General features: G+C 35.6%; 1 protein-coding gene across 3 annotated transcripts in view; it reads right to left on the bottom strand.

Moving 5' to 3' along the window:
- Nucleotides 1-15,866, bottom strand: part of SPATA6 (spermatogenesis associated 6) — a 144,034-nt gene that overhangs the window by 78,663 nt on the left and 49,505 nt on the right. For all 3 annotated transcript variants that reach the window (XM_025420157.3, XM_025420158.3, XM_049094130.1), the window contains exons 4-5: nt 8,130-8,171; nt 6,985-7,109 (exon numbers count right to left, since the gene is read on the bottom strand). In XM_025420157.3, coding sequence (XP_025275942.2) covers nt 6,985-7,109; nt 8,130-8,171 — 167 coding nt within the window. The remainder of the gene's footprint in view (nt 1-6,984; nt 7,110-8,129; nt 8,172-15,866) is intronic.

Below are 15,866 nucleotides of genomic sequence, written 5' to 3'. Positions count from 1 at the left end.
TCAATGAAGCATTAAAAGATACTGTGTATGTCCAGTGAGACTTCATTTGAATATAGTAGGAGATGCTTGTCTTTACAAACCCAGCCTTTGACCATTAGAGTTTCAAACATTACATTACAGGAAAGGTAAATATGAGTTGCCTAAGAACTAACTAAATGATTATTTTTATGCAAACATAACTTTTATTAATGATGCCCACTATGCCTACTTGTTTGTTATCTATTGCTTCACAACAGATTACTTAGCAGTTTAAAACAAGAGTAAACACCTATCTCACATAGTTTCTATGGGTCAGGAATCTGGCAGAGGCTGAACTGGATGGTTCTGGCTTGAAATCTCTCATGAGATTGCCATTTGGGCTGCTGTCATCTGCAGTTTGCCTGGGGTTGGAGCATCTACTTCCTCAGAAGGCTCATTCACATAAATGTCAGCTGGAGGTCTCAGTTCTTGCCTGGCTTTTATCAAAAAGACTCAGCTCCTCATGCTATAAATCTCTCCATAAGACTGCTTGAGTGTCCTCATGCCATGGCAGCTAGTTCTCCCAAAACAAAGCAAGGGGGAAGCCACAACCGTTTTTATAACCTAGTCTCCTAAGCCTAGCACTGTCACAGCTATCACATACTATTTAGTTAGAGTCCTGAAGTACAGCCCACACTCAACGAGAAAGGAGTTAAGACTTCCTTTTCAGCTGAGAAATATCAAAAATTTTGTGGACATATCTTAAAACCACCACAGTCCACCCTCTGACCACAAGTTAACTTACACTCCTTTCATGTGTAAACTAAACTCATACCCTACAAAACAAAAATGAAAACAAAAACAAACCCAAACAAAAAACAAAGAAAGAAAAGTCTCATCCTTTTCCAACTTCAGCTTGAAATCCAAGATGTTGGCATCTAAGTCAAATCCTTATTCAGCCTTCTCAGATGTGGTTCTTTATTTTTTTTTTTTTAAGATTTATGTGTTTATTCATGAGAGATACAGGGAGAGGCAGAGTCATAGGCAGAGAGAGAAGCAGGCTCCCTGTGGAAAGCCTGATGTGGGACTCAATCCCAGGACCCAGGACCACGCCCCGAGCCGAAGGCAGATGCTCAACCACTGAGCCAACCAGATGTGGTTCTTTAAGGATAGTTCCTAGAATACAGTTTCTCACAGTTAGAAGACTTATGAATCAAAGAGACAAGTTATCTGTCCCATACATTCCCAAAGTACACACATGTAGTAGGCACAGCATAAGCACTCTAGATATTCTTGTTCAAAAAGGGAGGAAATGGGCAGCCCGGGGGGCTCAGCAGCTTGGCCCCACCTTTGGCCCAAGGCGTGATCCTGCAGACTCGGGACGTTGGGTTCCCTGCATGGAACCTGCTTCTCCCTCTGCCTGTGTCTCTGCCTCTCTGTGTCTCTCATGAATAAATAAATAAAATCTTAAAAAAAAGGGGGGGGGGTGGGGAGGAATTAAGTCAAAAGGGAATCACTGGCCTATAGAAATTCTAAAATCTGTCCAGGAAAATATTAGAAGTTCCTTGATTAGAAGTTTAATCAAGAAATAACTATCCTCTGGGCTCTTGCTTCCAACCTTTGAATTATCATTCCTTTCCAAGGAGAGGCAGGCCGTGTTTAGAGCTGCACAGTGTTCTGAGTGTGAGTCCTGACACCAGAATTTTGGGGGTCCAAAGGCCTTTTCATTTTGTGAGGTCTCTCTGCATTTGAGACCAAGCTGGTGGTATTTCCACCAATGCAATGCTCTTAAAAAACATACTGGTTCTCATGTGAATCTTACTGAAGTTCATTCCATTAGACACAAGCTGCAGCCTTTTCCACACACAGTTTCTGCTGAGACTCCCCTGAAGGATCTTTGAAAAACCAATGTTTATTTTCTGAGGCAATGTCTTAGATCTTTCTGAGATTTTAATGAAGGATTTTATAGTTAACTACCCTTGGTTTTACCATCAGAACACAATTTTCCAAAAGTGCCTGGAATGATTTTTGCTCAGAAGTCATTCCTTAATTGTAGTTTTATTTGCCATTGGGAAAGGCTGGGAATCTTCAGAAACCGTAAGTTCCAACTCCTTTTTGCTAAACAGCCTTTCCTTTTGCTCCTCTCTCCCCTCATATTTTGCTATAAAGCAGCAAGAGAAAACCAAGCAGACCCTCTAACTTTCTATTGGAAAGTCTCAAACATACAATCCATTTCATTGGATATTTCTCTACATCCCACATTACTGCAGGTGACTATATGGCCAAACCTCCTGTTATTACTGAACAAGGAATCCTTTCATCCCTAATTTCCAATAACATTCACCTTATTTTCCTGCAAATACACATCTGACAGTTTCTTCAAGACCTTCCAAGCTTTCACAAACATTCTAGCAAAACCTTTCCAGCTTTTGCCCTCACTATAGAGGTGCTTATTAAGTGTCTTCATGCATGGCAGTTGGCTTAGCCTAAAGTGACTGATACAAGAGTGAAAGCAAGGAGGAAGCCACAATACATTTAATGACTCCAAAGTCTAATACTGTCACTTCACCAGATTTTATCTGAGTTGCTAAGTATAGTGTGGAGAATCAGCTCTGCCTTTGGAAGAGAGAAGTATCAAGCCATTTGTGGACGTATTTTATAACTACCACAGCCTGAATTGCAACTCATCACTTTACCCTCCCCCATATGTTGCTGGTCACATTGTAAATACTCAATGTTTTAGCCATTATTTTCACTGAGCTTTCAAAACCAAATAAGTATCAGTTGAGATTCTCCAGGGAAAAGAACTAGTAGGATAAATATATTTATTTATTTATTTATTTATTTATTTATTTATTTATTTATTTATTGAAATATATATATATATATATATATATATATATATATATATATATGGAAAGAGAGAGAGAGAGAGCACGCACACAAGAGCGCAAGATTTATTTTAAGGATTTGGTTCATGCAATTGTTAGAGTGGCAAGTCCAAAATCCATAGGGCAATCCACAGGCTGGCAATGTAGACAGAAGTTGGCATTGCAGTCTGGAGTGTGAAATTTGTAAGCATGATAGCAGGCTGAAAAATGAGGCAGTATTTCTACATTACAGTTTTGAAGCAGAATTCCTTATTGTTCAGGAAACCTCAATTTTTACTCTACAGGCCTTCAACTAATTGGATGAGTTCAACCTACTTTGTCAATGGTAATCTCCTATACTTCAACTGAACTGTTTATAAATATTAATTACATCTACAAAATACTATCGCAGTAACATCTAGACTAGCGTTTGACCAAACAACTAGGCACCATAACCTAACCAAGTTGACACGTAAAATTAATCATCACTCCATCTCAAATGTCAGTTCCTCTATGAAGTCTAGAAGATGTAGTTTGTTCATTTAATTCCATCAAGTGGCATTTAAGTACCTACTCCATGCAAAGTACTGTGCTAAGAGTTAAATTCAAAGATGAGAAAGCCACATATTGTTTCTATAGAGTTCATAGTCTAAAGGGGATATTATCATCAGCACTGTCATGATCTCCCCAGCCATCAGCATATAATGCACATTCACTGAGTGTTCTCTCTGCCAGGTACTGCTATAACCATCTACAAGGCTTCATTAATCCACCCAGTAGCCCTGTGAGATCTTCATATTATAGTGCTTTGTTCAAGTTTAGTCAGGTAGCCTATGAGAGTGCCAGGTGTGACTGAATTTTTGCCAAAGCAATGGGTTCAGAAGAACAGCCCAAGACTCGGCCAGATGTTACAAGAATTGAGGAAAGGTGCATTGTCATCTGCCAGAACAACAAACTACTAATGGGAGTGTTTTTTCCACTCACATTTAAATACAACAATTGATATGATTGGATTTATATCTGCTGTTTTGCTGTTCAGTTTATAGAGGTACCATGTCTTTTGATTCTTCCATTCTTTCTAGGGCTCTCACCTGTGTATATATAGCTTTGTGGTCATCCAGTTAAACTATAAGGGTTCCACTCTGTTGATTACCTGTATATGGCTTGGAAAATATATTCAAAGATACAGTCTGGTCCGCAGTTTCCATGGAGTTTCACTTTTTGCTGGGCTTTCACAGTATCTTGTTGCTCGGCACTGTTTCAGAGTCAGCCAGGAATGGGTAGAGAGCTCATCTCTGCCCTTTTATTGCTCCCTTACTTAAGTGAACTTTTTGGCAAATGGGCTGCTCACTCTAATTGGAACTGCCATCGGCCTAAAAAAGCTGTGGGGTTTCTTTATCCACTTACATCTGAATCCATCACATTTAGTTGGTGAAGACCTAATAATACCTGTCCTTATGATTCTGACACCAATTCCAGTGTGTGGGTTTTCCAAACCAACCAAAGCAATTCTCGTGATATTTAACTCAGTTCTGACACTATCTACCTAGTAATAGCATCAGATCCCACAGCTGCTAAAGATCAGTCCCACAAGACTGTGCCCAGCCCTCTTCAGATGCAATCACAAGTCTGGGTTGTCATCTGTGTTTCTGACCAATCAGGTATAATTTGGAGGTCCCTATGATCTCCTCCCCTGGTTCAATTAGGCTCACAGAACTCAGGAAAATAGTTGACTGTTTACTGATTTATTATAAAAGAATATGATAAAGGATACAGATGTTCATCCAGAGGAAGAGATTCACGGAGCAGAGTATGTGGGAAGAGACATAGAGCAATGCCATCCCCAGGGACATCACTCTCCCAGGAGCTGCCCCCAAGAGTCCACCAACCTAAGGGCCTCTAAATACAGGCCCTTTGGGTTTTAATGGAGGTTTAATTACATAGGCACAACTGATTAAATCACTGGCCGTTGATATTTTAAAGCAATCTCCAGACTTCCCCTATCCTCCCCAGATGTCCAGGGACTGAAAGTTCCAACCATCTAATCACAGAGTTGTTCCCTCTGGCAACCAGTCCTCATCCTTAGGTTATGTAGTGGGGGTTTCAAAAAGTCACTTCATTAACATAACAAGAGATGGATTTATTGCTCCCCATCACGTAGAAAATTCCAAGGATTTTGGGAGCTCTGTGCCAGAACAAGGATAAAGACCAAATATATACTTCTTTCTTTAAATCATAGTATTTCAGTCCTACTCTCCAAAATTGATTCTGACCCCTCTGGTAGCAGAGCTTCTGATTTTTCTGTCCAGCCCCAGGACTGGTGCAGCTACAATTCTCACTGGCCTTGAAGGGTAGGGAAGTTGTCCCAGACTACAAGGTGACCTACTGCCACCATTTTTATCCAAAGTTTTAGCCACTATGTAAGCATAAACACTTTTTTTTTTAAATTCCAGCTAGTTAACATATTGTGTTATACTAATTTCAGGTATACAGTATAGTAATTCAACACTTCCTTATAATACCCGAAGCTTAATCTGTCTTAACTGTCAGGCAGTTTCTAGTGTCCTGAAACTTGTGATGATTTTGTCCAGTTTTGTACTTGTTTTGTATGGAGGGAGGAATTGCCAACCTCTTCATATCACCATTACCAGAAGTATTTTTGCCTTAGTAATCCAACATCTGAACGTATGAAAAACTAATCCAAAGTAAATGAAGAAGATCCCTATATTAATGGTTCATATCCATACTTTTATGTTTTTACTGCCAATTTGGTATAATATAGCATTTTAAATTACTTTCAAAACACCATAATTTTAAAATCAGTTTTCTTCATTGCAGGCTTCCATGTATTTGCGGAAACACTCTGAAGGTTTTTATAATATAGAAGATGGCTAATGGACACTGATAATATCCCAAAGGGAGTATATTTTCATAGATTTGCTAGTTAGTTAACTTTTACACTTCGAGCAAGCTGAAGTCACTATTTCCCAGAATACAGAATATCATAAACCTAGACCTATAGGGAAAAGTATTTAATTTATCATATTGGCTCATATATCACCCCACTTTCCTTACTCAGACTACTTTAACATTTTATAAAAGTCTTAAAAAAAAAATGTCCAAATTATTTCAACCTAGACATCTTTTGCTTTTTTTCGCCTTTGAAATGGCAGGGTCTTCTCCACTTTCTCTAAGTGGAAGACATTTTCAGGGTTAAGTACATTTTTAAATCACCCATCAAAAGTTGAAGGGAGTGGGGGAAAGGATGGAAGAGTTGGCTTTCACAATGTAGCATTCATTTTTAGGTAAATGAACGTATTTCTCTGACATGAACATACAACAATGAATCTATCCAAACTCCTACTAATGAACATTTAAATTATTTTGGTTTTTTACTATTATGAACAATGCTATCAGTGAACATCCCTAGGAAGACTCTTAGTATACCAGAGAGAATATATCTCCACGATTTTACATAGTACGGCAGCATGTAAGAGCTTCCATTTTTCACATTTCTCATATGGTCAGATTTTATTAAATTTTACCAATCGTATGGCTATAAAAATGAAATCATAAGGTTGTTTTAATTTTGGATTTCCCGGGCAAGCCCCGGTGGCGCAGCAGTTTAGCGCTGCCTGCAGCCGGGGGTGTGATCCTGGAGGCCCGGGATCAAGTCCCACGTCGGGCTCCCTGCATGGAGCCTGCTTCTCCCTCTGCCTGTGTCTCTGCCTCTCTTTTGCTCTCTCTGAATAAATAAATAAATAAATCTTTAAAAATAATAATAATAATAATAATTTTGGATTTCCCTATATGCTAATGAGACAGAGAGCACTGTTTCAAATGTTAATTGGTCATTCTTTTGAGAGAAAATAAAGAAAAGAGGAAAGGCAGGAAAGGAGGCAGGAAGCAGAAGGAGAGGAGAAAAACCTGAAGGATATAAAGCAAATTAACGTTTGCTAATTCTGGATGAAAGATGCATGGATTTCATTCAAATTTTGGTATGCTTAAAGTCACACCATAATTTCATAAAACGAATTACATTTTGAACCATGTTAAACTTTGAATTAGTTCTTCACATTTCATATTAAAGACTATGTGGTGGTTTTTGACAATGATCCCACAACACAAATTGATTCAGAAAATAGTAAACACTTACTCGAAGGCCAGAAATCCTCCTCATGGTAACCTGGCGGTTTGAATCATGGTGTCCAGAAATTTGGTTTGGACCCGGGAACATGAAATCTCGTGTATTTTCATCATATGTAGACAGTGTTTCACCCACTACAAGAAAGATATCCTATGATTCAAATTATAACAAAATATTCTATTTAGAAACAAAATCATCAAGTACAATATTTATAGTGCCTGATGCCTTACTGAAATTTCTGCTTCAGGGTCATGTTTATTTTTTTTTCTAAGAAAGGAAAATTAAAAGAAAGTTATGTTAAATGGATTCCTTATTCAGAAATGTAGTACATATTACTTATTCTCCCTCTTTTAGAGAAGGGAAATATTTATGTAAATTGTGTGAGTACCTATGCATACTCATGAAAAAAGTCCTTAAAACATTAAGTTGGCATGACATTTACAAACCTAAAATGTAATTATCATCTCCATAAATTTTTTCTATCTTCCATTATTTTCTAATCACCATTATAAGACATTAGGTTACAGGTTGGTAAAAATGTAGACATTTTCTAGATTTTGTGGTTACTCAAATTAGGTATATATGTAATATTCAAAATCTTTTAGGTTATTAATTTTCAGCAACATACAGCTCTCCATTCTATCTCCATCAAATAATTGATTAAGATAGATTTCTCCTATAATTGCAGAGATAAACAACAAAAATCAAGCTATCCTCCATATTTTAATTTTAACTTTCCCTGCCCCAAAGATTTGTAATGTTTACTAAACGGGTAAGGTTTTATTCCACTCCCCCATTCCCAGTAATAGTCAACACACAAAAACAAAGACAATTACTTTATCCATAAAAAAATATAGTTTGAGAAAAATCACAGAGTCAACTTTTATGAATGTCACAAAATATGTAAGGAGGATAGCAGGTAATTTTCTACTTTCCATTCCTATTTATTCTATTTTAACACAAATGTTCAAATACTATTTATGTCCATCTTTATGTATTTATTATTTTCATCTATTGACGTCTTACACATAGTGGACCAATACTAGAAACTCAACATTGCTCTTAATTTGGGAAGGGGAAAATATGTATTTTTTAAAAGCATTCTTTGAAATGGGTTTGCACATCAATTACTTTATCAAGCTATAATACAGTACCTGGTGGAACTAGTTGAATCAACTCAAACAATGCTGTATCATCTGAAAGTTTAAAGAAAAATTTCCTTAAGCAAATTGATAATAAAAATTAGTTACTTCATCATAAAAGTATCTAAAAGTCAAAGTAATTGCTGGGTAAACTACATATACATTTTTTTTTTGCCATTCACATATATGTTTGTATCTTAATATACTGTATATACTTTTTGGTTGCTGTGTCTCTTAGGGCATTATTAATCAATAGCAGAGATTGTACCTTCAATCTCTCTGGAGTTTGTTTTTGTTTTTTAAAAACTTTATCATTTTAGAGAAGTTTTAGGTTTAATAACAAAATTGATAAGAAAATACAAAGATTTCCCATATATCCTTATCCCCACACATGCATAGCCTCCCCACTATCAACAGCAATCACAAGAATGGCAGTTTTTTTTTTTTAACCAAGGATGAACCCCCATAGTCACATCCTAATCAACCGACATCCCTAGTTTACCTTGGGGTTCACTTTTGGTGATGTATGCTCTGTGGATATGGACAAATAAATGTATAATGACATATTCCATCACCATAGTATCATTCATAGTGTTTTCACTTCCCTGATTTTCCTCTATGCTCTTCCTATTCATCTCTCTCCTCCACTTCAATTTGCTTCCATAAGCAACCACTGATCTTTTTACTGTCTCCATAGCTTTGCATTTTCCAGAATGTCATATTAGAATCATACACTATTCAGGTTTTTCACATTGGCTTCTTTCACTTTGTAACATGCATTTAAGTGTCCTTCGGGTTGTTCATGGCCTGATAGCTCATTTCTTGTAACTGCTGAATACTATTCACTGTCTGGATTCATTCACTTTATTTATCCATTCACCTACTATAGGCATATTGGTTGCTTCCAAGTTTTGGTAGTTATAAAGCTGCTATAAACAACCCTGTGCAGGTTTTTATGTGAACATAAGCTTTCCACTTCTTTGGGTAAATATCAAGAAGGGTAATTGCTGGATTATATGTTAAGAATATGTTTAGTTTTGTAATAAACTGCCAGACTGTCTTCTAAATTGCTGTTCCATTATGCATTCCCATTAGCAATATATAAGAAGAGCTCTTGTTGCTCAATATCCTCACCAACATTTGCAGCTGTCAGTGTTTTGGATTTTGGCCCTTCTAGGAGTGTGGTGGCATCTTGTTTTAACTTGAATTTCCCCAAAGACATACTGTGTGGAGAATCTTTTCATATGCTTTTTGCCATCTTTATAAGTTCTTTTGATGAATATCTGTTAAGGTCTTTGGCCCATTTTATTTTTATTTTTTTTAAAGATTTTATTTATTTATTCATGACAGACACAGAGAGAGAGAGAGAGAGAGAGGCAGAGACACAGGCAGAGGGAGAAGCAGGCTCCATGCAGGGAGCCTGATGTGGGACTGGATCCTGGGTCTCCAGGATCACACCCTGGGCTGAAGGTGGCGCCAAACCACTGAGCCATCGGGGCTGCCCTCTTTGGCCCATTTTAAAAATAATGTTGTTTGTTATTTTATTATTGAATTTAAAAGTACTTTGTATATTTTGGATAAATATCCTTTATCAATATTTTCTAGATATTTTCTCCCAATATGTGGTTTATCTTCTAATTCTCTTGATACTGTCTTTCACAGAGTAGAAAATTTTAATTTAAATGAAGTTCAGTTTAGCATTTATTTCTTTCATGGATGATGTCTTTGCTGTCGCATCTAAAAAGGTATCATTGGGCAGCCTGGGTGGCTCAGCGGTTTAGCATCGCCTTTGGCCCGGTGCATGATCCTGGAGACCCAGGATTGGGATCGAGTCCCAGGTCAGGCTCCCTGCATGGAGCCTGCTTCTCCCTCTGCCTGTGTCTCTGCCTCTCTGTCTCTCTGTCTCTCTCTCTCTCTCTCTCTCTATTCTGAGTAAATAAATAAAATCTTAAAAATATACATAAAAATAAAAAGGTATCATTGTACTCAGGGTCATCTATGTTTCTTCTTATTTCCAGTTTTATGGTTTGGAAATAAAAGTTATGGCACAGTTATGCCTATGATCCATTTTGAGTTAATTTTTTGAAGGGTGTATGGTCTGTATCTAGATTCATTTTTTTTTTTTTCCACATTTGGATGTCTAAATTTTCTGGCACCATTTTTTGAAAAAACTCTAACTTTGTTCCACTGTATTGCCTTGCTCCTTTGTCGAAGTCAGTTGATTATATTTATGAGAGTCTATTTCTGGGCTCTCTGTATATCTTTATAAATATAAATTATGTCTTATTTCTTAAGCGGAGCTGTGAGGACAGCTGGGATATCATAAAACTCCTATACTTTTAATATGTTTGAAATATTTTATAATACACTTACAAAAATAAGAATAAAAGATGAAATGCATCTTGTTTCCCCTTCTAGGACTCATGAAAAAGGCACAATCACTTAAACCAATATCTGTATGTCTAATATATGAAGAAATATTTAGTATTTCCTATAGATTATAATTTATAATAAGAAAAAAAATGCTATAGCCCTTTTCCTCAAGAACTTTACACTCCATTGAGAATATAGACATCACAGGAAATAAACACACAAATAAGTTATAACTACAAACTACAGGTGCAATGAAGGCACAGCAGCTAGTGCTATAAAAAACTATATTAACAAGACCTAATCTAGGCAGGGAGTTAGAGAAGCCTAAGGAAGAGCTCTTTAGGATCTGATCTATAGCTGGGGCAGTAGAGTTTTTTTTTTCAAGCAGGAGGAATGGGATGTACAAAGGCCCTAAATAGAACACAGCAAAGTAATCTGAGAGATTAGGTGTTTGAAAACAACCGCTCTGCAAAAATCAACTTGAAAAGGTAAACAATGAAAGCAGGAGAGACATAACAAAGAAGTAAAAAAAATTATAAGTCTGAAACTCAGTATGAGAAGGAAACACAGAGAAAAAGCCTGGCATTTGAGGCTGCTTTTCTTTTTGGAATCTGACAGTCTTGAAAGAGGTAGCCTAGGGACTAAGAAGCTGAACAGAGCTTTTGATAAATTCATGAAATAAAGGACCAAAAATTGGAGTATCATGGCCTTGGAGAGAGAGAGGAGGGGACGTCTGCTGGTTAAGAGACAATGGCCTGATAAACTGGCTAGGCTATAAGACTGGATCTTGAAAAGATAAACTATAAAAGAGTAAAGTAAAAATGGATAGCCAATACTATATAATGAATGTTTGAATTCCTTCCAAAATTCATATGTTGAAATCCTAACTCCCAATGTGATATTTGGAGTTGGGGCCTTTGGGAGGGAAGTAGGGCAAACCCCTCAGAATGAGATTAGTACCATTATAAAAGAGACTCCGGAGAGCTTCCTTGCTCCTGTCATAAGAGGACATTGACAGAGATGACTATCTGAACAGAAAGGGAACCCTCACCAAAACACTAAATCTGCTCACCGTGATCTGAGACTTCTCAGCCTCCAGAACTGTAAGAAATAAACTTTTATAGTTTGTAAGCCACTTAGTCTATGGTATTTTGTTATAGCAACCCAAATGAACTAAAACAGCCAACTAGGAACTAAGGGCTAAATTTGAATCATCCCAAATACTGTCTGAATTAAGGTGATCCTGAATTGCTGGTACCCCCTAGAAATCTGCTAAACAATCACAAACTTTTTCTAAAAGAAAATATCATCATCTGAGTTTTCAAATTATTTTAAAAAGTTTTACATTGAAAGTTTGACAATCAATGAAAATTGACCAAGTACACATGAAAAATGAAAACTGAGATAAAAAATAAGAAAAATAAGACAATAAAAACAGGGAAACAGGAGATCCAGAAAACTTAGTTATCAGACTGGGACTTAAAATATGCCTAACAGGTTCAACAAAATAAAATGCAAAGTTGAGAATGTTAGAACGAGAAACTATTATAAAGAACCAAAGGGAAAATTTTTAACTGAAAAGTAAAATAGCAACAACAACAAAAAAACCGGGATCCCTGGGTGGCGCAGCGGTTTGGCGTCTGCCTTTGGCCCAGGGCGTGATCCTGGAGACCCAGGATCGAATCCCACATCAGGCTCCCGGTGCATGGAGCCTGCTTCTCCCTCTGCCTGTGTCTCTGCCTCTCTCTCTCTCTCTCTGTGACTATCATAAATAAATAAAAATTAAAAAAAAAAAAAAAAACAACAAAAAAACCCATAACAGGTAGATTTATCAGCAGATTATAAATGACTCTGGAGAGATCTATGGAATTAGAAGACAAAAGTAAACATTTTGAGAAAAGCACAGAAAGCCAAAAGGATAGAGAACATAAAAAAGAGGAAAAAAAATGATACAGGAAAAGGTGCACTAACAATGTGTAATTGGATTTGCAAAAGGAAAGAACAGAAAAGGACAAAAGCAATTATTTAAAAGATTAATGCCTGAGAATTTTTTTGAAGAAGATGATCAAGATACAAACATCAAGCAGAATATATTTTAAAATATACACACACATACATATATACAGAGTTGGGCACATCCAAGTAAATCTACAGGGAAAAAAAGCGTAAGAGAAGATGTTAAAAGAAGCCAGTGGAAAATGATAGACTACCTTTAATGAAATAAAAGAATGAAATTGACAGAGGATTTCTCAACAGAAAGTGAGGAAATAAGAAGACAAAAGGATAGCATAATCCCAATAGGATATAGAAAGCAATAACCCCAAGTTCAGCAAAAAAATATCCTTCAAAAATTAAGACAAAATAAGGACATTTTCAAATAAATAAAAAATCAAGATAATTTATCGCCAAAAGACCACTGAGAAAGGAACTGTGAGAGAAATTTCTTCAGAAAAAAGCAATAAACTGAGAAAGAAGCTCAAAAATGAAAGGAAATAAAGAACAACCAAAAAGGTAAAATATGGTTGTAAAGTGAAACGATGATGCTGATAGAAGAACAGTAAAATTCTGTGTAGTTTAACAGCATACTAACTTAAAACACAGGACAAAAAAAAAAAAAACACATAAAATATGGAAGGGATATAAATGAAGTCAAGTATTTGTAAGCTTCTCCACGTCCTAAAAAAGGTAAAAATAAAAATACATCTATTAGAGTTCGGTAAGTGAAGCCTGCCTTCTGTCATGACTCTGGTAACCACTAAAAAAACCAAAATGGCAAAGAACATGCACCTCCAGGTTAATTAAGGAGTAGAAATGAAAGAGCAAAAAATAGAAGAAAAAAGAACACTAATATTCAACAATCAGAACAAATAAAAAGTAAATAGTGGGATGGTAAATTTAAACCTATTGTATCAGTAAATACATTTTTTTACTTAGACTTTTTGAGATGAGGATTCACATGCAGGAAGAAGCAAGACGGGGAGATTGCATATATTTTTTACCCATCTTCTCCCAATGCAAAAACATGCCATAGTCCCCCCTTAGCCATAAGGGACATGTTCCAAGACCCAGTAGGTACCTATAATCATGGATACCACTGATCCCTGTATTTACTATGTTTTTTCCTATACCTATATACCTATGATAAAGTTTAATTTATAAATTAGGTATAGAAAAAGATTAATAATAAAATAGAAAAACTATAACAATATACGTAAAGTTATATGAATGTGGCCTTTCTCCCTCTCTCAAAATATCTTATTGTACTGTATTCATCCCTCTTCTTGAGATGGTGTGAAATGGTGTGAGACGATAAAATGAAATGAGATGAACAACTGTTAGGCTACTACTGAAGTGAAGTGAATGATAGTGTTAGGCAGAAGAAGGATCATCTGCTACTAGACTGTAGGTAACTGAAACCACGGAAACAATACCCCAGATAAGAGGGGACTTCCTATAGTAAAATATATCACAACTTCCGTGACACTGATATAATCTACTGGTTTTATTTAGATTCCTCCAGCTTTACCTGTACTCATTTCTGTGAGTGTATGTGTGTGTGTCCATATTTAGTTCTATACACTTCTTTTTTTTATTTTATTTTATTTTATTTTATTTATTTATTTTCTTTTTTTTTATACACTTCTATCATACGTGCAGGTTTGTATATTCACCACCACAGTCAAGATACAGAAGGAGTGCATCACATGATGTCTTATGTCAAGATTGTAGCCACACCTTCCTCCCTAGCCAAACCTATCTCTAACCCCTAATAACTACTCACCCATTTCTAGTTTCTATGATTATAACATACATTATAAGAAAAAGTCTAAATCAACCAGTTAAAAGACAAATTGAATTTTTAAAGAAAGAAAACTCTTTTCAAATCTGCTTGTAAGACATACATGTAAAATATACGGATATATAAAGATAGAAAGCAAAGATGTAGCATATGAAAACTAAAAAAACTACTGGCTTGGCTGCACTATAAAAGAGAAATAAATCTTCAAAGAAAAGCATCAAGATAATAAAAGGTTCAATGCACCAACTGAGGAATGCATGGTAACACTGGTCAAGAAAAAAGAGAGAACACACAAATTACTAATATGAGGAACAAAAAGAGAGAGAGGTATTTAAAAATTCTAACAAGACATTAAGAATACATTCATGTTACTAAATTGAAGGTACCTGATCTGAATCATAATTCAAACAAAAATGATTAAACAATTATAGTATAATTGGGGAAATGTGAACTGAGTGGATATTTGATGATAATAAAAAATTGGTATTTTTTGGTGTGATGTAATATTCCTTTATTTTAGATATCCATATCTGGTCCAATCTTGACATTTAGTTCAAAATAATCTGATTTACTTAAAAAAAAAAGCAAAATTCCATCAAAAGAAAACTTAAAACTATACAGACATAGAAAAAACTAAATGGTTTCTATATATAAAAACCATATATATATAGATATATATGTATATGTATACACATATGCATGTGTGTAGATACACACACAATCTGTTATTTAAAATCTAACAACAACAGCAGCAATAACAAAATAATAAGCCAGTGACTTCACTTTCAAACTTCTAAGGAAGAAATTAGTATCAATTATGCATATTCCTTCAAGGACCATAAAAGAGAGAACACTTCTCAATTTGCTTTATAAGCCCAGCAAAACCTTGATACCAAAACTTGATAAAAAAAAAAAACAAAAATAACAGGCTATCTACCCAAACCCTACATTTCAGATATTGGTATCTATAGATAAAAGCAGATGATGTCTGAGATTTACTTCAAAATAATATAAAATAAAAAGTAATGTTCTAAAAAACATGACTTACTTCAAAATATTCTAAAAGAAGGGGGAGATAGAAATAAAACAACATTAGTCATGAGCTGATTACTACTGAACTGAGTGATAGGTCAGGGGTGTTCATTACTCTCCTTTGTCTAATTGTGTATATTTACTAAATTTTCTCTTAATAAAAAGGTTTTTTTTAAAAGTATATTTGATTAAAGAAAGTTGTGTGCTCTAAAAACATCACTGTGAAAACTCCCATTACACTGTTTTGCTTCTGCTTTTTCCATCAAATCTACAGAAATTATGCAATGAAACATTGTGCACCCATAAAAAAAGAAGAAATCCTACCATTTGGAATGACATGAATAGAGACTGAAGGCATTATGCCAAGTCGAATAAGTCAGACAGAGAAAGATAAATACTATGTAATCTCACTTATATATGGAATTAAGAAAAAACAAAACAAAAAAACACCACCAAACTCACAGAAAAAGAGATCTTATCTGTGGTTACCAGAAACAGGTGGTAGAGGAAAGAGAAATTGGAAGGAAGGTGGTCAAAAAGTAGAA

This window comes from Canis lupus, chromosome 15 (assembly GCF_003254725.2).
Source record: "Canis lupus dingo isolate Sandy chromosome 15, ASM325472v2, whole genome shotgun sequence".
Classification (NCBI taxonomy): Eukaryota; Metazoa; Chordata; class Mammalia; order Carnivora; family Canidae; genus Canis; species Canis lupus.
Note: the sequence above shows the minus strand (reverse complement) of the source record. Positions and strands in the feature narration are given on the sequence as shown.